The sequence below is a fragment of the Cataglyphis hispanica genome, chromosome 5 (assembly GCF_021464435.1).
Source record: "Cataglyphis hispanica isolate Lineage 1 chromosome 5, ULB_Chis1_1.0, whole genome shotgun sequence".
NCBI classification, from domain to species: Eukaryota; Metazoa; Arthropoda; class Insecta; order Hymenoptera; family Formicidae; genus Cataglyphis; species Cataglyphis hispanica.
This window is the reverse complement of record NC_065958.1, coordinates 8,118,898-8,142,327: the sequence shown is the minus strand read 5'-3', so window position 1 is coordinate 8,142,327 and position 23,430 is coordinate 8,118,898. Positions and strand designations below refer to the sequence as shown.

Here is a 23,430-nt window from a genome sequence, read left to right as displayed (position 1 = left end):
AATACTTTTTTATCTCGTATATATATATATATATATATATATATATATATATATATATATATATATATATATGTGATAATGTGTGATGATATATAAAAGAAATTAAATGCTAAAAAATTATTATCAAAAACAATAGTCCATTAAAATAAGTTTATATTTTTTGATATAATCTTTTTTTCGCACTTCTCTGCGAAATTACACGTTTAATTTTGAAATGGGATACAGGAATATGGGATTAAGGAATACACAAAATATGTGTATTTATATTTGTATCTCATTAAAATGTGCAAAAATAGAAGTGAATTTCGATTTCGCAATTTAAGTTTGGTATTTGTAACACATGTAATATAATATTGTGAGGGCTATAAAAAAGTATTTCCAGATTAACATGCGACAAAATAATGATTGATATTTAAATTAAACGATTAAAATTAAACGTTAATTAATTAAACGCCGGTTTACATATTAATATCGCTTAAAATTGATGAGCAATGTAAATGAATGTTACAAATATAAGGAATGTGTCCTCGTCGAGTTCTATTAGACTCGTTTGTGATTTTATCCGGATACGGTATGATAACAATAGAGAATTTATACGTTTCTTATAATCTATTTGACTGAAAGCGCTCACTATTTTATTTTCAGTGTCTTTAATTATATTGTTAGAGAGATGAGCAAAGAAACGATTGAATCGACTTTATCGATACCAGCATTTTATTCTGGAAAAAGTATATTCATTACAGGCGCAACAGGATATTTGGGAAAAATATTGATAGAAAAGTTGCTGAGATCGTGCCCCGATACAAAAGAAATATTCTTATTAATGCGCCCAAAGACCAATAGGTGCATCGAAAAGAGATTCCAGCAGATGCTGACTAGCCCGGCAAGTAATATATGAGAGAAATATTAAATAATTAAAATTATATACAAGGTAATCTATGTAACAAATTAAGAAATTTTAGAACAATTTTTTGATTTCTTTGATTTCTACTCATAGAATATTTTAAATATATCTTTCATGTCCAGAGAAGAGCTTTATAATAATAAATGATAAAATTGTGATGCTTCAAATAGAATTCTTAAAAAAAAATTGATATTTTTTAATTCTACGAAAACAGAAACTTTTACGTAAAACATTATTAACTTGTACCATCAAGTGGGCCACTTTGTATATGATATAAAATTGTTTTATATATATACAAATAATAATTTCTTTATTTATTTTGATGTGTATAAAAATGTGCACATGTATACACATGCATTATGTCAGAATTATATCCAAAAAAAATTATGTCATTTTATGCATATTGTATCCTGCAGTTGTTTGATAGACTACGAAGCGAACAACCCCATTGTTTCGAAAAACTGATTCCGTTGAAAGGTGATATCGAAGTAGAGGGATTGGGTTTGTCATCTGCTGACAGAAACACGTTGATCGAAAAAGTATCTATAATATTTCACGTAGCGGCGAACGTGAGATTCGATAATGCACTGAAGAAAGCTGTGCTCCTAAATATTCGATCGACAAGAGACATCTGCGTTTTGGGCGAAAGTTTAAAAAATTTGGTGGTAGGTAATCGCGAGAGCGTTGCATTAAAATGATGTGTTTTTTGTCTGAAAATTCTCTGCGCGATAATTTTAATTACGATTAAAAATAATTGTTGGCAAACACTATTGCACTAATTTAATTTCATTCTTTTAAGGCACTGGTGCATGTCAGCTCGACTTATACACAAGTCGATAAACCCGTCGTCGATGAAATTATATATCCAGTGGAGGAAATCGATTGGAAGAAAACGATTCAAATTGCTGCAACCGTGGATGATTATGTCTTGGAAGTATTTAAATCAAAGTAAGTGTTAAACTCCTGTATTGATTTCTTTATTTCATATATGTTATGATAAACAAGTTATAAAAATAATATAAATATGTATTTCTAGTATAAAAATTATATATATTTTTTGTGATAAAATTTAAATTCTTTATGATTTACATATTTATAGTCAATGTATCGTGTCTTTGAGAGAATTCTGTAGCACTTTTTCAAACTGATTTGAAAATTTTTTACATTAATATTAAATATTGTAATGATATTATATTTAAATTAATATCAAGGTTTTTATGTTAATATTTTTTAATAATGTCATTCTTGTACATTTCTATTTGGAATATAGTTTTGATGCATTTTCGAGATTATTTACAGATACTTAGGTACAATGCCGAATTCATATGTATTTACCAAGAGACTTGCGGAACAGGTGATAACTGATTACTCCAAATCACTGCCATGCGTGATTTGCAGACCGTCTATAAGTACGTTGTTATTGCCAAATAAATGTATACATCATTATATAAGAGAATATTTTAATGTAATTTATCATATCATGATTCTGACGAAATGTAATTATCATCATGATTGTTTTTATGAAATTCACATTCAAAGTTAAAGTTTATATAACTTATATTTTTTTTATAGAACAGAGCAAATTTTTTTTAATATTGAACAATGATAAATTAAAAAAGCTCATTTCTAGAATAAAAGAAATATTTCAATATTTCTCTTAAACTCCTACAATTTGAATTAAACAGTAATATAAATCTATATTCGAATTTATTGATATCAAATTTCCTTAAATTGATATTTTCTATCTAGTTTCACCAACATTAGGAGAACCTATAAAGGGTTGGTTGGACAGCTTTGCCGGTCCAGTAGGATTGATAATCGGTATTGGAAAAGGGATAATGCGAGTATTTTACAATAATCCGTTTACTTCTGACAACTTTATACCAGCTGACACTGTTGTTAAAGCTATGATCGTTGCGGGATGGAAACGAGGCGTGATGAAGTACGATAAATTGCATTCTTTTAAATATCACTTTTTACTTTAAGAATATAATTAGAATGTCATATATAAAATTATTTAATATATATTATAAAAAATATACGTGTATATATATATATATATATATATATATATATATATAAAATATAATTATAAAATTTAATAAAAATATAATAAAAATGTATTGTAAAAAATTTATATAATAAGATTCTTTTTCTGTAAATTATTTTATCATTATTCTCAATTTTGTTAGCAAGAACAACGACACGCAAAATATTCATCCACTTGTTTACAACTGCTCGTCCAATCATAGCAGGATTCCATCACGTTTAATGGCAATAGAAATAGGCAACAAAATCGTCGCGGAACATCCTTTCGAAGATATAATCTGGGCTCCTGGATTAATTTTAGCACAGAATTATTTTTTTTATTACATATTAGTATTACTGTTGCACGCAATACCAGCCATATTTATCGATGGATTATTACAAATCGCAGGCAAAAGTCCTAGGTAAGATTTTATTGCAGAATGTATTTGTTAATCTAAGCTTAAAGAAGATTAAGAGGACAATAACACTTAAAAATATTTTACTTTACGCTACATAATATGAAATATAGGGAGACGTTTTTAAAGAAACTTCTTCGAAAAAATTTTTCTTGTATTAAAGTAATTTTTTTGCGTCTCAATAAGAAAAAAGTATGTTGTTATATAATAGATCAGAATCATATACACTTATAAGATATTAATAAAATATTGTTTACATATTTCTAGATTACTAAAACAACAAAGGAAAATATTTATAGGCAATATTACCATGGCGTACTTTTTATTTAACAAATGGGATTTTCGAAATCAAAAATTATTAAGTTTATCAAACGAAGTGCCGCCCGATAATCAACAAGACTTTGGATTTGCGGTAGATTTAAATTACATTTACAATTACAACACACTAGTATTATATTATAAGTAAGTAAGAAATTGTCCGTTATCTCAAAGTTTACTTATCTTCAGAAAATGAGCGGAAGATTACTATAATTATCTCTTATTTTTGTTTTTATTAAAAAAAAAATATTAATTTTTAAGAAATAATAACAGTTAATTTTAGAATCGAGAACATTTTTAATTATAAAGTACGAACAATTTTGTGTATATATGACTAATACTGCGAAACCGATAATTTATGTGGGCAAATAAAATATTATTTTCGTCTGTCGTAGAAATTGTGCAATTGGAAGTAAAATTTTTCTTCTAAAAGAAAATATAGATCGAGTGGATGCAACAAGATTCCATTATAGAAGGTAAGATTTTAGAGATTGTATGTCCTAGAGTTTACGTAAAAAACATTATGCTTCCTCGACTTCTTCTCATTAATTTTTTTTAATCGCATACGAAATAAATATCTTTTCCCGCAAAAATATTATAAACATTTACATTTACATTACTTGAAACAATTGGTGAATAACTGTCTCAAGATACCTACATCTTTATCTTTAGAGAAAAGGAAAAAGCAAATGTATATTTCAATATAATACTTTGCTTTTTTAATTTATTTAACTTTATTAACTTTATTAAATTTATAGAATTATGCAAATGAGCTTATTTTGTTCTCGAACAATATATAATAAAGCTAAATTTTTTCAGATATAGATTTAATTAACTAAACTATTTTGAAAGAGCTGCAATTATAATGATTTGATACAAATGTATTATTGTTAGCATCAAATATTAATTTAATCTCTTTTATGATTACAGAATGATTTGGATCGACAGAATTGTAAAAATATTGATCGGAATTTTCTTCATATGGATAATATGTGGAATCTACATCGACATATGAACGTGTATTGATTGCCCTACAAGAGACAATTTAATAGGTGACATTCTGATTGTATTAAAATATAATCTAGATCATTATGTTTAGAAAATTGTATAAAGATTGATATATGTTAATACTTTATTTACATCTATGTTTATATTAAAATAATTTTGTCTTGTAACTATTAAAAAAATCAAATCAAATATATATTTTTTTTTGTAATAAACAAAATTTATTAGATGCTATTGTATTTTGTGGAGAAAAAAAAAACAAACATACGATATATGTCAATGAGTGTATAAATATGGATAAACTTAATGCATATGGAAACTTGAACTGCAGACGTATGTCATTATCATTTTATGTACTATACCCAACGTCTAAATTATATCTTGTGTACAAAAACTTTTCAAATAAAATATCGTTAGACAAAATAGGGAAAATTGCAATTAAAGAAAAGAGAATACCAAAGAAAGACTTTTTAAAAAAACTTTGAAATCTCAAAAACCGTTGATATTAATCGACTTAACATATAAACGCGCAATAAATACATTAATTCCTAATAAATAAGCCAACTAAACAAATAAAAATTTATGACAGGTTTGATAAATTAGTCTTCAAAAAAAAAAAGAAGAAAATGTTGGTTTAAGAAATAAATTAAAGACGTTTCTCGCACGCATTCTTAAAATTAAGCTTTGTATATTTTAGAAAATTAAATAAATGAAAAAGTTGAAATATATGAATATGTAAAATAAGGAAAAGTGATACAAAGTAGAAAAAGCGTTAAAAAATTAAAAATTGTTTACTTTTGGATTTGTGTGTATATTTGATATTTGATGTAAAACATTATGCATCTTAATTGCATGAATAGTTAAAAATATTGTTTAGAATGACTGCTACTTTTTCAAATACTTTATCATTATTAGTGTCGCTATTTTTATTTTTTAGTTATACATGTATAAATATTTTATTCAACTTAATTTAAATTGGTATATTTTTTTTAACTGTTTAAATTGATTATATGATGACAATTGATTATATGATGAAATTTTTTTGCAGAATTACGTATTGCACATGTAGAATAAATTATAATGATTGCAATCTAAAAGTTTGCTCTTTTGATCTTACAGAATTTTATTAACACAAAGTGTCACACAATCTGCATATTAAACAGTATTGTATAAGTATAAAACGGTGGTGATTAAGTAACGTACATCGTTGGCTGGTCTCAGTTTATCATTTTTATCCAATCCATCGAAATTCTACTAGTTAATAATGGTATCAACATAAAAGAGATTATATTTGCTCTTGTGTATATTTTTGATTATTATTGTTATTATTAATTATTTATATTGATGTCGTTTTAATAACGATGGACGAGAATATAATTGAGCCAGTCATATCGATTGCTTCGTTTTACGCTGGACAAAGTATATTTATAACAGGCGCAACAGGATTTTTGGGTAAAGTATACATTGAGAAGATACTGCGATCTTGCCCAGATGTTCGTGAAATATTTTTATTAATGCGTTCAAAAAAAGGATTAAGCATTAACGAAAGGCTTGAGAAAATATTAAAATTACCGGTAAGTTAATTATATAGATAAGTATAGATTCTTTTTTGCAACACCATATTTTTTTAAAAATTGTTGTAACATTTAAATGAAAAAGTTTCCTTAAAAAATTTTATTATATAAACTAATTAATAAAAAACTAATTTTAAAATTAATAATTTCAAAAGTATATGATAGAATATATAAAAACGTTAAGGTATCGTAAAATAGTTAAAATATTCTACAACTTTTTTGCAATATTATTAAAAATACCTTAAGAATGTTCTGGATGTACAATAGTAGCAAAAAATTGTCAAAATTAAAAAGAAAACATGTTTCTTACGTTTATACTGTTTAAAAAATTTTAAAAATAAATTTGGGTTGTGAAAAAGTATCACAAAATAATATAGATTTTGACGTATTCGTGAAATAATATAGTTGTAATTAATATTTTTCCTAATTTATGGCAAAAACTTTTCATCGTGAATATCCTCTGAAATTAACTGTAAAAAACAATGAAAAACGAGTAATTTGCAGAAAGAGAAAAAGAGACAAATAATATTTTTTTACAATTTTTGAAGTGAATAACTTTTAAACGAATTAGTGGATCTGAATCAAGTTTTGCACAAATATTTATTAGAATTTCCTTAATATATGTGAAAATTTTTATTTTATTGGTAATATTTTTTCTTTATCAAATTTGTCAATAAGTTCTACAATAGGCGATTTTTCACAAGAATCAATAGTAACTTTAAATTTAAATAACTTCCAAACCATTAAGAGAATTGTGCTTAGCTTTTTGCACAAATATTCAGAAGAAATAGTAGAACAATCTATGAAATTTTAATGCTTTTGTTAGTATTTCGATATGTGTCACATACATCCTTAAGAATTGTGGTAATTATTATAATAAATAGGGTACATAATATATATTTCTATTTCAGTTGTACGATAAGCTGCGAGAAGAGCAACCTTCAAATTTAAAAAAATTAATTCCGATTTCCGGTGATATCAGTGAAGAGAATTTAGGTTTGTCAGCTATCGATAGGCAAACACTAGCTGAAAGAGTGACTATAGTAATTCATGCAGCGGCGAATGTGAAATTTAACAATAGCTTAAAGTGCGCCATTTTAAATAATACTAGATCAACAAGAGATGTTTGCATCTTAGCCCAAAGTATGAAGAATCTAATAGTACGTTTAAATTAATGTTGCATTTTTTTATATTTTTAAGTGAATCACAATCTTCCATATTAATTATACTTAAACAATTAACAGAAAAAATAGAAAAATAATCTATAATATATGTATACACATAAAACACAATTTTTTATTTAATTCCAATTTTATGAATATACGTCAATTTCTGCTCTTAATTTTTTATTGTTATTTAAAAAAAGATGTTATTTTACATATATTTACATTTATTAAAGGCACTGATATATATTAGTACGGCATACGCGCATATAAATATTCCTGTCGTAGAAGAAAAAGTTTATTCATCTATAGCCGATTGGCGGAAAATGATCAAAGTAGCCGAGACATTGGATGAGCATATCTTGAATATCTTTGCAGCTAAGTATGACAAAATAAAATTAAACATATTATACGCATTTAATAAATTTTCAGTATGCGGAATGCGCAATTAAAAATAATATGATGCTTTTTTTATTCACATAGTATCATGACAATCGTTCTCCTATTAATTTTCCTATAATTTTGAAATATTACAGATGCTTGGAATATTTTCCCAATACATATGTATTCTCGAAGAATTTAGCTGAGTCTGTAATAGTGGAATATTCTTCGTCGATACGTTGTGCAATTATAAGACCTTCTATAAGTATGTCGCTCTCTCTTCTTTTTCGAAATGTTAGAAATAAATCTTATTTTTCTTTTTTGAAATGCTTAGATGTGCCAAATATCAATATTTTTCTATTAATATTAATATCCTTCTCTTTTATAGAATATTTTAAAATAAAAATAATATAAAATAATAAAAATAAAATATTATAATTATATTAAAATATCATCCCTTATACTCTCATATAATGCGTTATAATTATTTCAATATATCATTTATAGACGTTTGTTTGCGTTTAAAAAAAAATACTTTGATATAATTAAAATAAACAATAGTCTAGCAATAATTATCTAATAAATATAATTTATTTTTTAGTAACATCTACAATAAGTGATCCAATTCCAGGGTGGATAGATAACTTTAATGGTATAATAGGAATACTCATTGGCGGCGGAAAAGGAATATTACGAGTATTCTATGGTGCAAAACATATTAATCCAGATATAGTAGTAGTAGACATTGTCATCAAAAGCATAATAATTGTGACTTGGAAGCTTGCATTGACTACGTACGAGTTATCAACGCAAATATCAATGCGTATTTAAATATGAATAAGTGCATTAAGCTTACAAAAAATATCCATGAAAAAATTTTTTTTTTCTTTATTTAAAATTAAATCAACATTTTAGCGGAAGTGTGCATCTTAATTTTTCGTTAATCTTTTGTTCCATTAAAAAGTTTAGAATTTAGAGATTAATTTCCAAAAATCAATTTATATAAAATATTCAACTTATCTCATAATTGATGCTTCTAATTATAATTAACGTAACTTTTATTTTCATTTCCGATGCTTGGTTCACCGAAATTTGTTAACTTTGAATGTTTAATATTTTATATCTCATAACTTACACTAAATTTTAAATTTTTTAAAGATATTTTTAAAGCCTAATGCAATTTTTATGAAATTTTGTATAAATAACAATTCAATTAATTTGTGATTTTATTTACTTATTAGCTTTACATCAGATTCTGGACCTTCCGTTTTCCAGTGTACTAATCGTAACAAAAAAAGTTTATCATTTCATGAAATTAGCAAAATAGGTTGTGAACTCATAAAAGACATACCTTTAGAGGGAGTTGTTTGGACTCCTAATACAATATTTACCGATAATTCTATTACACATTATATATTAACAATATTGTTGCATATATTGCCAGCTATGTTAATAGATCTAATTTTAAAACTTATGGGACATCAGCCTATGTAAGTACCAACTCATCATGCCATTGCACTAAAATACACACATAAACAGATTATTTTTATCCCATTAGATATAGCTATTTAATTGAATCGTAAGATCAGAAGAAAAAAGAAAAGGGGAAAAAAAAAACAGAAAAAAATACCGTACATCTAATATAAAATACTTCGTTTTTAATGAAAAATGTTTTCTTTTAACATAAATAACTAAAATATTAATTTGCGCATATTCTCTTTATACACACAGTGTATAGACAAAAAAAATTAATTAAAGAAATATTCTCTTAACGCAATCACGCTAATAGCTGTCTAAAATTATATATCTCTTTTTTTGAAGTTTTTTTATTAGATTTTATATATTTCTGAATTGAATACTATAAATGACATTACATCATTACTAATAAATCAGTTTGTGTAAATGTGTGTGTAATATGTGATGTAGGCTAGTAAGACTACACAGAAAAGTGTACGTGACTAATCGCGTTCTGAAGCATTTTGTGACTCATGAATGGAAATTTGAAAACGAAAATATTTTCGAATTATTAAAGCTTCCAATTTCATCCAAGGAAAAAGAAGTGTTCTTATATGATTATGAAAATGCTAATCTTGAAGACTATTACAGGTAAATTTTTTCTATTAGATTAATTTTTTAAGTAATGCTTATATCGAAGATAATATTAAGCTATAGATGTTTATTTTATAAAATAAAGGGACGGTATAATCGGAGCTAAATTATATCTTCTCCACGAGGACATGAATCGATTAGATGCAGCCAAAAAGCATCGTAAAAAGTGAGTGTAAAATATTTCATAAACAGGAACATTGTGTGCTATCATTGATTGCAAAACTCAAAATTAGTTATTAAGTAATAATAATAGTAGAGATTTGAAGACTGATTATTATCCTACCAGATTAGGTAAAAATAGCTTTTGTTCTTATGAAAATAAAAATTTTACTTTAAATTTGTTTTTAAATCACGCATACATAGGTGGTACAATACATATCGCTATTAATATTATATGATTTAAATAATAGAATTTTCAAGAAATTAGAAGATTATTAATACATAAAGAATTTGTATGAAATGAAGATAATAAAAGTTAAAAAGATTTATTGTTAAATATTATAGAAATAATCAAGATATTTATAATATGTTTATTCTGCAATTATTTTAGAGTGGATCTGTTTGTTACGACGTTGAAAACTATCATTGTTATTGGAATGCTGTGGATGATATATAAATGGATCTGCGCTTGAATTTTTTCAAGATCATAGATTGACATTGTCATGTATAATTATATTATTAATATATTATAAATATTAATAATTGATGCGATATAAAGAGAAAATAGAAACAAAAAAAATGTTTATAATATATATATAATAGATAACAAAATAAATGAATATAATTGTATGCGTATTTGATGTAAGACGAAAGAAGATTTATTATATATGTTTATTTGTGTATTAACTGTGTATGTATAAACTGCTTGTTCATTACAATACTGTTATTTATTTCAAAAATAATCACGTAACTCACATGATATATGTAGATCAATGTATGAATACGAAAGAACTTGTTCCTTTGATCTCTAAGCATATCATTATCGGATAGCTTCTAGGTCATTTCCTGCGCACAAAATTCGTTGTGCTCATTCACCTTGTTATCTTTTATCGAAGACGAAGTGCTGCGACTCTCACGTTTCAAGTTCAATTATCTTAAGTTTAAAATAATTTGATTTGTTTTTCTTGATTTTTAAATTAATTTTCAAATAAAATCCTGCCATTTCGTTATTTCTTATTTGCTGTTTTACAATCAAACACATTATTTTCTGCTACTTTATTTATCTTATCGGAAATAGTTGCGTTCAATATGAAGGAAATTGCAAATACATTTATACCAACATTTTATGCTGGTCGCAGCATATTAATTTCGGGAAGTACTGGATTTCTAGGCAAAGTTCTGTGTGAAAAGTTGCTGCGGTCTTGTCCTGATGTTGCCGAAATATTTCTTTTGATACGACCAAAGAAGGGATTGAGCGTCAACGAGAGACTTGAAAAAATGTTGAATAACAAGGTAAAGTTGTGATAACAATGTATATGTATGTGTGTTTTTGGGCAAATAATAAATAAGTAAAACTTTGGAAGTTTTTCGGAAGTTAAAAAAATGTTCCGTTTCTTTTCTTAAGTAGAAATTTTCTTTAAAAAAAAAGTAACAAGGAAGGTGAAAAAATTTTTAAAAATTGTCAATTAATTTTTTGGAAATTACAAAAGCAAATAATTGTTTAAAGCACGCACACACACACAGTTGGACTTTTTTAACAATAAGATATGAGATATCTTTCTTTCTTATCTTTTTATTCAAATAAAATTTTTTGATTACATTTTTTCACTTTAAAATTCTCTTTTTCTTTAAACTATAAATTTTCTTGAGTGTGTAGCTTGAATTTTCTTAAAATGAATGAAATTGTAACGAAATATGAAATATACTAATAATTATCGATGATGGTTTTAGCTTTTTGACGTTTTGCGAAGTGAGCGGCCATCTGCTTTTAATAAGCTCATTCCAATAAACGCAGATGTAAGTATGGAGGGCTTAGGATTACTACCAGCCGATAGAGAAATGCTAATCGAAAAAGTGTCCGTCATATTTCATGTAGCAGCTAGCGTAAGATTCGACGAAAACCTGCGTGACGCGATTTTCAACAATACAAGATCAACGCGTGATATTTGCATTTTAGCAAAAGAAATAAAAAACCTGGTGGTATGTATATTTTGATTTAAGTTTAAAATTACAGCATTTCTCTATGCAAATAATTAATATATGAGATTATTTTGATTTTATTTACATATAATTTATATATGATTTTTCAATTGCTCAGAGCTATCAATACTCAATTTTACCGAAATTAATAAATCTTTTAAAATCACAAGACGCAAAGTATTTAGCATAATAAAAAAAAAAATTAATTATTTATTTTAATCTAATATTTATTACGCCTTTTATCATGTCACTATATTATTTCTCGTAACATTTAATTTGCGCGTGATTCGAGGTTCTGCTACATGTTAGCTCGACGTACACTCAAACCGACAAATTTGAAGTCGACGAGACTCTGTATCCCTCGGAAATGGATTGGAGAGAGGCGATTAAAGTCGCCGAATGCGTCGACGAGCATACTTTGAGAACGTTTACAGCAAAGTAAATTTTACATAGACACCGCATGGCGCATCGTCGCTTTCGTTTCATTAAAATAGTTTCATTTTTATTTGCAGATATTTGGGAACAATGCCAAACACGTACACCTTCACAAAAAAATTGGCGGAGCAAATAATAAGTGATTACTCAAAGTCATTGCCTTGCGTGATCATCCGCCCATCCATAGTCATTTCGGCAGCGGAAGATCCATTGGCAGGATGGCTTGACAATTTCAATGGTCCAGTTGGAATGCTGGTTGGGGGTGGCAAGGGCGTGTTACGAGTTCTTTACGTCGATCCTACCGTCACTTCCGATTTTATGCCTGTAGATGTGGCGATCAAAGCGATAATAATTGTGGCTTGGCAACGTGGAATCAAACCGTATGCTTACCGATTTTCTCACACAATAAAATCGCATATCAATGTTTATTGTTATTTCTTAAAGCGCTAAATAGATGTACATCACGCCCACAATCGATATTTATAGTGTATTTTCTGTGATTTAGCATCACCGAAGATGATACACTACACATTTATAATTGCTCGTCGTACGATATAAAGAAAATAAATATAAGAAATCTTGTCGAAATGGGATTCCAAATAACGGAAGAAGTGCCGCTCGATAATATCATTTGGTCACCAGGCACTACAATAACTACGAGCCGTTCTTTGTATTTCATACTGGTGCTAATTATGCACATCCTGCCGGCACTATTCATAGATGGAATCATGAAGTTGTTTGGCATACGTCCAATGTAAGTTTACTTTAAAGAGAATTTTTTCAAAGTTGTTATATACAATTATTTCAGTGTATAATTATTAATTTATTTCTCTATATAAAATGTTCTATAATTGTTGCATTTTCTCTTAATTACGAAGATTTTTTAGCGAGAATCTTTTAATTATCTTTTAGCAAAATTTCTAAAAATTATTTATGTTGATATTTGAATTTCATCAATATTAAAAGTTTCTAAGAAACATAAAATTCCGAAAAAGCTAATAAATATTACGAGAATTAAAGTAGCTAATAGTTCCGTGGATTTTTTATATATTTTAAATTTAAAAAAAAAAAATTAATTAAGTACTCTATTTTTCTAGGCTATTAAAACTCCAGCGGAAAGTATATATCGCGAATAATGCTTTGTCATATTTTTTGACAAACCAATGGAAATTTTACAATAAAAAATTAGTAACCTTATTCGATAATCTCAGCGCTGAAAATAAGAAAGATTTTGGATTTGCCTACAATGATTTCAATATAGAAGAATATTTCAAGCAAGTGTTACTATTGTACGATTAAAAATCTATTTCATCTACTTTTCATCTTTTATCATCGTCATATTTTATTTGTTATAGAAATGGATTAATCGGCGCAAAGATTTACTTACTTAAAGAAGACATGAATCAGCTAGAAGCGGCCAAGCTTCATCGTAAAAGGTGAGGTAGCATGCACTTTATAAAATGGAAAACGGACTTCGGTCGCGGAATTGCAGATTTTCTTTTTGCTTAATTTTGGGCCTGCTTTTATTTCTTTCGAAAAAAATATCAAGAGACATTAATAGTCTTTAAATTACGAGCGATTGAAAAGAGAAACTTCTATCAATGATGATATTGCAAAACTCGCGTCACTACTTATATACTCCAATATTGAAAGATGATATCATTTTCGAGATCGGAATATATATATAATTCTGCATAGCCTATTATGATTTTAATAACAATAAACTGGAGTCGCGGAGAATAAAGTAGGGAGAGATAAAAAATTAGAGATAACGGTAAGACAGAAATTCGACGTCGCGAAGTTACGTACACAACTGTTTGGTCGATCAATTGTGAATCCTTAGGTTGAAAATTAGGTCGTAACGTGGATACGCGCGCATTGGCAACCGATGAAAATTTTCACGAATTGTTACGCCGGTCGAACTACTTTTAGACGCCTGTTAATTTTAGTTTCATCGAGAAAAACCAGATGTGCGCGTTTATTGAGCTTTTTGCGTCTTTCTTTCGTGGATGTAATCGCAACAGAGTGGTACAAATATCCACCTATATGACATGTTACAGTCAAAATTTCTATATATTATGAATTTTCAATTTCGTCAAGAGAAATTGTCATGAATGAAACAAGTCGTGGAAAAAATATGAGGGAAGACCTGAAAAGAGTATGTTCTAGAAACTTTTTTATTCTTATTTCCGGAGTTTCTTTTGTTAATTTTAAGTGTGCTACATTAGAATAGCGAGTACTTATAACTATACAACTTAGATAACAAATTTACAATACTTTTAAGCAATAATCTCAACTATCTATGTCAACAATTTTTTTCTCTCCTTCAATGAAACTGTCTTCAGATACAAATGAACAATAAGTATAATATTATTATTCTCTAACGATTATAATTTATCTTATACTCTTCCTTTTTCCAGAATCTTTTTTATCTCCTAGCTTTCGTCATCCGCTGTTAAGCTGCAAAGTTTTTATACACATTCGAGTTTAATTTATCTTTCAATTATATTAAATAAGAAGTAGTATTTATACGGCTACATATTTATCAATTATTGTATATATATATATATATATATATATATATATATATATATATATAATGATAATATATATGACTAACTTCTATTTATGACTAAATTCTTAGTTCACAGCAATATATTATATTATTCGAAATTTGCATTGCTAATTGTAAGAATTCAATTTCAACTATTTATATGAAGTGATCTCTGAGGGAATAATAAAAATATTAAAATTTATTAGTTGCATATAAAAGGAAGAGCTTTGTTAATCACCCGCAAAAAACGATGTGCGTAACAAATTACGTACACAAGACACTTCTTATCTCACTTCTTCTTCTTCACTGTCTTAGCACTTTTTATCTACCATGTATTCGATCACTGACTTAATCATTATTAACTTCTTCGCTAGTTTTCCTTGTAAAATGTAGCAAGAATCTGCGTCAATTAATGGTAATTCCTGTAATCGCAATCGATATTCTTCGTCTCGTGAAGTGCTTATCTTGACCTTTTCTCCCCTCTCGGTTTCCAAGTTCGACGAATTCAAGTCAATATTCCTCTTCGAAATGCTATTAGCATAATTCGCTCTCTTCTAAACTAAACATAGTTATATAACTATCATTTTTTAGCTTCTTAGCTTTGTTATGCAAACTTTGCTTTACTGCCTCATTATAAATCGATATGAAGATCGCTGAGATAAGAATGAAGCAACGTTTAATATTCTCAATGTGTTTCAGGATGGATTGGCTCAGTAGAATAACCACGATTTTATTCATCGCACTCATCCTATGGATATTTTATCGTAAAAACACGCTGTCTTACATTTTAGATTTTTTTATACCTTTTTATTCGATGGTAGATTTATAAAAAAATTAACGCTGAGATTATTCTTTGTAATTTTCCAAACTGCAAAGTATGTATGCTTTATACGATAAATTTACTTTAATTGAGTATCTTAGCGATGAAAACATGGTTCTTATCATAATATATAGATTCACATAAAAGGTCACATATAGTTATATTCTTATAATATCTATACTTAAATATTTCATTAATTAAAATTTAATAAATAGAAATAGAAGGTGCACGATAACAATATATGTATACAAATATATAATAATAAAAATAACTTTATGTTAATGTTATAAATTTCCTTACTATTTAAGAAATATATTTCGCGCATTTAATATTTCAATATCTTAAAAAAAGTACAATATTTTAGTTATTAATATTATTTATATTTTTGCCTTTTTGGTCCAAGGTACTGATAAATTAAACATTAATCTCTTCGACATATAATACATATGCACATTTAGTATAATTTGATTAATTTGTCTACTCTTTTTTTCTTTCTCTCTCTAAGTCAACGGTTCATGTCATCGTCCTCCGCCAAAATATATTGCACACAATTAAACAATTTTTTAAAGCTACCGTGGAAAACAACGTGTTGGTGTATAATCTTTTACGTATATAACGCATTTATGTATGCGGTATTTCCATGAAAAAACGTCAGTGGATTAAGAATTGTGAAAACGTGTTTCATAATTCAGAGAAAAATGTTACTAAATCTACTCAGATCGACGTTGAAAAAAAAAAAACTGGTAACAACAAACATTATATCAATTTTTTAATAAGAAAACGGGATACGCGCGCACGTATCGCACCTCAAATTGATTTGCAAGTTTTATGTGCAAAGTGCTCTTCTTTTTGTCTTGTATCGAGCAGAAAATAAGACTGTTAATATCAATTATTTAGGATTATATATTTGTGATACACGACTATCGCGAAATTATTATTGCGTACCATGAATCATCAATTATACTATTATAGGAATATCGTGTTTCCTCTTTAACCTTCTTCGTTATCCTATTTATCCTTTGGCAATAAATTGTCAAAAAGAGAGAGTACGAACGAGAGAACAAGAAGGCTAGAGAATATATATCGCGAAAATAGTTTACAAATTGCGGGAAAGATTAATCCGCGAAATCTTCAATTATATATATCTGTTATTAGTGATAAATTCAATAATTTGTATACGATGGCTGTATCTTTTATGACAACAATTACGTAAGCTTTGAAGAGAAAGAAGATTTAGCTCATGAACCAATGGAAGCAAAAGTCGAATATATCATCAGAACTTTCAATCCTTAAGAGGAATTTGTTACGAATATATTCAAATTAATATGATATTTATAAGATTAAATAAAAAATCCTGCGAAAAAAATGTAAATTAGAATCGTTTAAGAATCCTGAACAATTAATTAATTCAATATTTTTCGATTACTCACACAAACTTAAAAGTTTCTTAGAGCGTTGAATAAAAATTTAATGTCAAAATTTAAATCAAAATAACGAAATTATTATGATGAATATTAAAATTATAAAATTTTCGAGATTTTATATTTATATAAAAATTTAATAAAAATTGTAAAATATAAAACTTTACACAAGTTATTGGATATGAATTCAATGTTAATTACAAAGTAAATAATTATAATCTTTATGCGATATAACCAAATATTTGGTATATAAAAATCTTATTATTCTTGATCTTTATAATCGTTTGGGCTAAAAATTATTATAAAAATATTTTTAATTTCGAGCTGTATAACTGTAACATGGCGAACTATATTAAATCTTTTTTTATAACTTTGATTTCATGTTCATTTCATTTATCAAATTATGGTGACGTAATAGAACATTTCCGAAATCAAAATCTGATATCTGAAAACTATAAAGAATAATTATTTCCTTAAACTTTTGTTGTTGTTGTTGGATTATATAATATAAATTTATTATCTTACATTGACGTTTTTTTTTTTGCATTTCGCGTGAATTATTGCAATAAAATATTTGTTTATTTTTGTTGAAACTTACGTTGAATCGCACGAGAAATACATGAGTCTTATTGAAGATGCGCGCAGAGTCTTTATGGATCGTAACGCTCGATTGAAATGTGCATTATTTTGTTGAGCAATATAAGAACGCATAGACAAGAAGCGATTTTATGCATTCCACGCTCGAATAAAAATAGCGCCAGTATTATGCAACCGTTCTCGAGTATGTCAGAAAAGAATCATTTGACAAGGTACTTCCGAACAAATATTATTTACTCGGAATCGAGAAATCAATAAAACTAATATTAGAAGCAAAAAAAATCATTATCATTCAGCTCATAAACATGTTTTGTCACAGCAGAATTACTTATATTGAAAAAAAAAATTGTCTTCTTTTGATTACCTAATAATTGTCTACTCTTGATATTATAAATTTGCATATGATAGATTTTATAAGATAGATTGATAAATATTTTATTTGAATACTTATCTTTTTATAATTAGCAAAATATGTACACTACTAAAAAAAATAGAGAACACTTTTCCTAAAAATTGGGCTATTTTCAAACGCTAAAAGACAACAAAAAATCATCATAGATAAAAAATTAAAAAAACATTTTGAAGCTTGAAGTTTCAATTTTAACACACTATCGGTGGCTTAAAAAAATTTTTATTTTCCTTGTTCTGTGTTTTAAAAAAGAACACATTGTTTTATTATTTAAAATTATGTATTTTTGACATTCTGCAACTCGATAAAAAATATTTTTTTAAAAATTATTCAAGTTTCATAAAAAAATAATATTTCTGCAAAATGAATTTTTTAATTTTTTAAATTTTAAACAACTGTCTTTTTAAAACTAATGTCGATACTTAGCGAAAAATCATCGTAGACAAAAAGTTAAAAAAGTTTTTAAAGTTTTTGAAGTTTCAACTTTAACGCTATAAGTGATATAAAAAATTTTTTTCTTTTTTTTATAAAAATATAGATGATTGAAACTTCAAGCTTCTTTTTTAATTTTTTACAAGTATTTCTCGTCGAGTTTCAGCAGTTTGAAAGTAACCCAATTTTTAGGATATGAAAAGTGTCTCTTTTAATGCGACATGTAAATCTATGTAGTGTATAAACCTATCAAGGTTTAAACCTGTTTACGTCACGAGAATATAATAGATACTGATAAATGTTTTGCAAGGAAATTGCATGCTAATTACAGATTCAAATGTATCGTTGATTAGTTACGGCTAAACTCTGTCCGGTCTCCCGATTCCGAGTAAATAATATATTGACGTCACGATGCACCTTTCCATTGCAAAAATAAGACCATTGCGCAAGGTGACATTTTAGAATAAAATATCGCGCGATTTCCACACAGTGGAAATCTAATCATTCACGTCAAATCCTGCAGACATTCAAATTATAAATGCGCACGTCATTTCTTCACATAACAGCCATTTTCAGTTAAATAAAATCTATTATATATTCGATAAATTTGCTTTTAATTAATGAAATATATTAAGCTACATGACTTGACATTCTATTATTTGTATTCCAAAATCTCCAAAAAGAAAAAAAGAAAAAGCGCACTTTCACATAAACTACTCCAATAATGATATAATCTTATCGTTAGTTTAATAAATGGAAAATCTTCAGAGGGACAAATTCGCAAAGTGTATACTCCGAGTACAAGAGGCATTATCTCGTCTAATCTGACGACGCGACTCGCATCCGAACTCGGATCTCGATCGTACGAATTATGGCGCTATCTCTGGGCTCGAGGTGTCTCCGATATGATTCGAGCACTCGGCGACCTCCTTTATTCGCGACGAGAGACGGATATTCTTATCGCCCGTATGTGTTTGCATCTGCATATGGCATGCGAATCGACTGATCTCCGCTTTCCCCGCGCTCGCATATCCCTCATTCGATTTTTATGTCACGCATGCTACGCTTTATAAATCGCTACATTTATTTTTAAAGCTAGTTTGTTAATATGCAACAATTTTTTTTTCTACATTTATTTATAATTCTACACCTAATATGCAAATATATCTAATAATAATATACATATCTACATCAATATGTATGTTACATATCCGTACAACTATTTAATATCACAGCTTATGATATTATTAATTCCTCCATTTGTATAATATCTGTTTACGTTTATTTACGTCGATAATGTTCTTCTTGTTGATCAGTGAGGAGATGGTGATTAATTTAGCTTACGGACGACGTAGTCGGCTCAATCTCTGAATGCAAATTAAACTGGTTGGCCTTCCTCGGAAGTAATTCCGCGATGATGCAACTCGTCAGCGCGAGGAACAGAGGAAGCAGGAGATTGAAGGGTGAAGGGGAGGGAGAGAGAAAAGATCAAAAGATGCGCTTATTTTGACAGGATTCGGCCGAGTAGCTTGGCGTAAGAATTTGGCGTAATTCGACGAGTTAGACAGCAATATAAAATTAATATTAAAAATAAAGACATCTGGAGGAAGAGAGAGAGAGAGAGAGAGAGAGAGAGAGACTGAGGTGATATTTATTATAGAGCAGACGCATTTGTAACGCCGATTCTCAAACGTTAATGTGTTTACACCAAATAAAAAGAAAGAAGCAAATGGGAAAAATCCGTTATCATTCGCCAATTCATAAAGAATTTGTTTGAATTCTCGTAAACCCACGTAAATGATGTAGAAAGAAGGGTAAACGAGATTAATAAATGACGGTGATATATTATATTGTTGGCGAAACTTCATCAAAGATACACTTGTTTCCCTCTCACACGCTTTATAATCGCTCATAGTTGCTGATACGTGGTTTCCCTCGCTTACAATGCCCGCTCTTTGAGAAAAGTCGTCGAAAAAGATATCATCCTCCCCCCCCCCTCTTTGAGAAAAGTCGTCGAAAGAGATATCCTCCTCGCGTATGAATTATTTTTCACACTTTAACGTATCGGATATTTCAACAACTCGTTTATTGTAAAATCGACAAGAGTGAACGCTTTTTGATTATAATTGCGTGTGCATTATATATGCATCAACATTTTTCCTACGATATCTGCGTAAATATTTATGTTATCTGTAAGTACTTGTGCGTCTCCGCGAGTCGTGTCATTGATATACCTTTCAACGGTTTCTCAATCGCGCGTCCTATAACTCACGCCTAAAATTGGGAGAATATTTTTCTCATGTATATGTATATAAGATTTTTTAAAATTTCTGTTTTAAACAGCGTCGATTTAAGTTTTTAATTTCTTTCAATATTCTTTCACATTATTTGCTGTTTCTTAATATCAAGATATATGCATATTTAATATCACCCATTTATGCTCAAAATATAAAATATTCGCCCTGTAAATAATCATTTACGAGCACGTGATGCTGTCGCGAAGAAAACGCGACTTTTTTTCTTTTTTTTTAATTCCTCAGTCTCCAGAAACATTTCGTAAATGTTATGCGTGGCAAGTAGCGTTGTGCAATTGTTAAAACAGAGACAGCGCCTTGAATACACCTCGTTAAACTAAAGTCCAATGTAAAGCTAAAAATAAAAACAAGAGAGAGAGACAGAGAGAGAGAGAGAGAGAGAGAGAGAGAGAGCGAAAAACAAGAACCGATGCGCAGACTCACCGAAGATAAGATGCAGTCATAATATGTATGCATAGAAACTAATGCACGTGTTACTTACTACATTGTGTACGCCCGAGGGAGAGCGAGCGTTCAGTTTTGCGCGTTTTGACGTATGTGCTACGTTAATTAGATGAGCGATGATACACGCGCAGATGAAACGTATGGATCTGTGTGGAGAACGACGCAAACAACGGTGACATCATCGTCGACGCATGCGCATCCACGATGGATCCGATCCATGACCGTACGCATGATGAACGAAAATGGATCCTTAACTCTCATTGCAATAAAAATAGATAAGGAGAGATTGGTAATCTAGCAAAAGTTTTTCCGTTCAAATTTTATTTCCTTCTCTTTCGAGTTGTATAAGAAGAAACATTTAACATTTAAGTGGCAAAGATTTTGTTGTATTTTTTAAAAGAAAGGAAAGCGGAGAAGGATGGCAAGAGGAAATTGAGTTTTTTTTTATGTATTAATGATACTAAAAAATTAATTTTAATAACAATAAACATTTGTAATTTATCTTAAGAGATTCTAAGGGTCAAGTGTTTTTTTATTCTTTGATATTTTTATTCAGAATATAAAAAGATATTATTTATCTATTTGTTTAAATAAATATTTCATACAATGTTCTCAAAAAGAAATATTAATAGAAATTGTTTAAAATTAGAAACGTAAAAGTAAGCACACTGAGAAAAAAAAGTTGTTGATTTGACTAAATGTGTTCAACTGATTATTATTTCTTTAATTAAAATATATAATGTATTTTAGTTAAATACGACATATTAAATTTAACACGACGTATTTGACTTAAATACTTAAATATTTCAATAAAAAGATAATAATCAGTTGAACACATTTAGTCAAATCAACAACTTTTTCTTCTCAGTGCAATAATTTGCATAATTTGCGACAATTATAAAACTCTAGAAATACTGCGCAACGTTTAACGATTACAAAATTATTACTCTACACGTTTGTATTGAATCGACTGACATATGAAGAAAAAAAAGCGATTGAAAGGTAGAATGATTTTTAAAATGTTAAAAAGAAAAAAAATACCTATTGCATTTATATCAACTTGCAAACTTGAAATTACGTAACAAAAAAGCTTGATAACACAAAGGAGGCTTGCGAACACGATAACGGTATTATCATCGATACGATGCACGTGTGTACATGCGTGTATAATGGCTACACGGTATAGTTGCTTAACATGTGCCGATGTTTTATTGCGACGCAATCTCGCTGAGCAATCTCGCATTTGTTTCAAAAAAACAATGCCCAATTAATTATCTGTTCGAAGACGCATATAATACTCCTTTAATCCTTTCAGAACGGCATATATATATATATATATATATATATATATATTGTTTTGAAGTTTTTGTTTTCAAAGACGGCAAACATATGTATCAGTTTTTGCATCGCTAAATATTGTATTTTTTTACATACATAATTCCACTCATTTCCCTCATAAAATTTAAAATTTTCTGAAACACAAATCAATTTGGTGACTTCAGAGTTCAATGGATCAAAGAAATTATCAATTAACATGCGAAATCAATTGAAGCCGGAAGAAGAACAAATGCAAGAGAATATTCAAAGCGACTTATTGATAGGCATTTCCTTTCTCTTATTCAGTCAATGAGCTTGGTAAAAGAAAAAAAGTAGACGTGTTGTTTGTGGTGAATCAATGAGAAGAGAGAGGAAAAGATCAGAATCAAAGTATGAATAAATGCAATGATTGTCTATGAACAACTAATTGCTTCGTCATACTTCAATTCATTTTTAATCAAAACCATGTTTATTTTTATTAAATAAATACTTTTTATAAATTTTATAAGTTTAATATTATATATAATATATATTATATATAAAGAAAAAAGTAGCTATTCTCACAGAGGATTAATCCTCTCTCTTAATTTCAGTCAGTCTTATGATAAGATACAAATGTCGGACGATGCAATAGTAAACAGTTAATCAC

At 28.0% G+C, this 23,430-nt stretch overlaps 3 protein-coding genes across 3 annotated transcripts in view; 2 read left to right on the top strand and 1 right to left on the bottom strand.

Moving 5' to 3' along the window:
* LOC126849975 (dynein axonemal intermediate chain 7-like) overlaps nt 1-21,615 on the bottom strand; it is a 28,419-nt gene extending 6,804 nt beyond the window's left edge. Inside the window, exon 1 of the mRNA XM_050592479.1 lies at nt 21,502-21,615. The gene's annotated coding sequence lies outside the window, so the exon portion shown is untranslated. The remainder of the gene's footprint in view (nt 1-21,501) is intronic.
* Nucleotides 528-16,137, top strand: LOC126849575 (uncharacterized). Its single transcript, XM_050591537.1, has 26 exons — nt 528-571; nt 646-883; nt 1,321-1,569; nt 1,704-1,852; nt 2,204-2,313; nt 2,654-2,846; nt 3,097-3,354; nt 3,616-3,810; nt 4,062-4,142; nt 4,597-4,658; nt 6,106-6,245; nt 7,157-7,405; nt 7,645-7,790; nt 7,945-8,054; nt 8,391-8,583; nt 9,031-9,279; nt 9,716-9,895; nt 9,984-10,064; nt 11,041-11,350; nt 11,789-12,037; nt 12,330-12,475; nt 12,550-12,852; nt 12,978-13,226; nt 13,570-13,746; nt 13,828-13,908; nt 15,726-16,137. The coding sequence occupies exons 2-26, from the start codon at nt 671-673 to the stop codon at nt 15,853-15,855; spliced, it is 4,503 nt and encodes a 1,500-aa protein (XP_050447494.1). The 5' UTR covers nt 528-571; nt 646-670; the 3' UTR covers nt 15,856-16,137.
* On the top strand, nt 5,877-10,776 carry LOC126850006 (fatty acyl-CoA reductase 1-like). Its single transcript, XM_050592577.1, has 9 exons — nt 5,877-6,245; nt 7,157-7,405; nt 7,645-7,790; nt 7,945-8,054; nt 8,391-8,583; nt 9,031-9,279; nt 9,716-9,895; nt 9,984-10,064; nt 10,449-10,776. The coding sequence occupies exons 1-9, from the start codon at nt 6,033-6,035 to the stop codon at nt 10,528-10,530; spliced, it is 1,503 nt and encodes a 500-aa protein (XP_050448534.1). The 5' UTR covers nt 5,877-6,032; the 3' UTR covers nt 10,531-10,776.
* Nucleotides 21,616-23,430: the final 1,815 nt, after the last annotated feature.

Bases quoted from the DNA above. Each gene is read 5' to 3' on its own strand.
- LOC126850006 (XM_050592577.1), top strand. From the start codon at position 6,033: ATGGACGAGAATATAATTGAGCCAGTCATATCGATTGCTTCGTTTTAC. The intron at 7,406-7,644 runs GTACGTTTAAAT...CATTTATTAAAG, and splicing joins AAAGTATGAAGAATCTAATA to GCACTGATATATATTAGTAC. The intron at 8,584-9,030 runs GTACGAGTTATC...TTTACTTATTAG, and splicing joins TGGAAGCTTGCATTGACTAC to CTTTACATCAGATTCTGGAC.
- LOC126849575 (XM_050591537.1), top strand. From the start codon at position 671: ATGAGCAAAGAAACGATTGAATCGACTTTATCGATACCAGCATTTTAT. The intron at 2,314-2,653 runs GTACGTTGTTAT...TTTTCTATCTAG, and splicing joins GATTTGCAGACCGTCTATAA to TTTCACCAACATTAGGAGAA. The intron at 8,584-9,030 runs GTACGAGTTATC...TTTACTTATTAG, and splicing joins TGGAAGCTTGCATTGACTAC to CTTTACATCAGATTCTGGAC.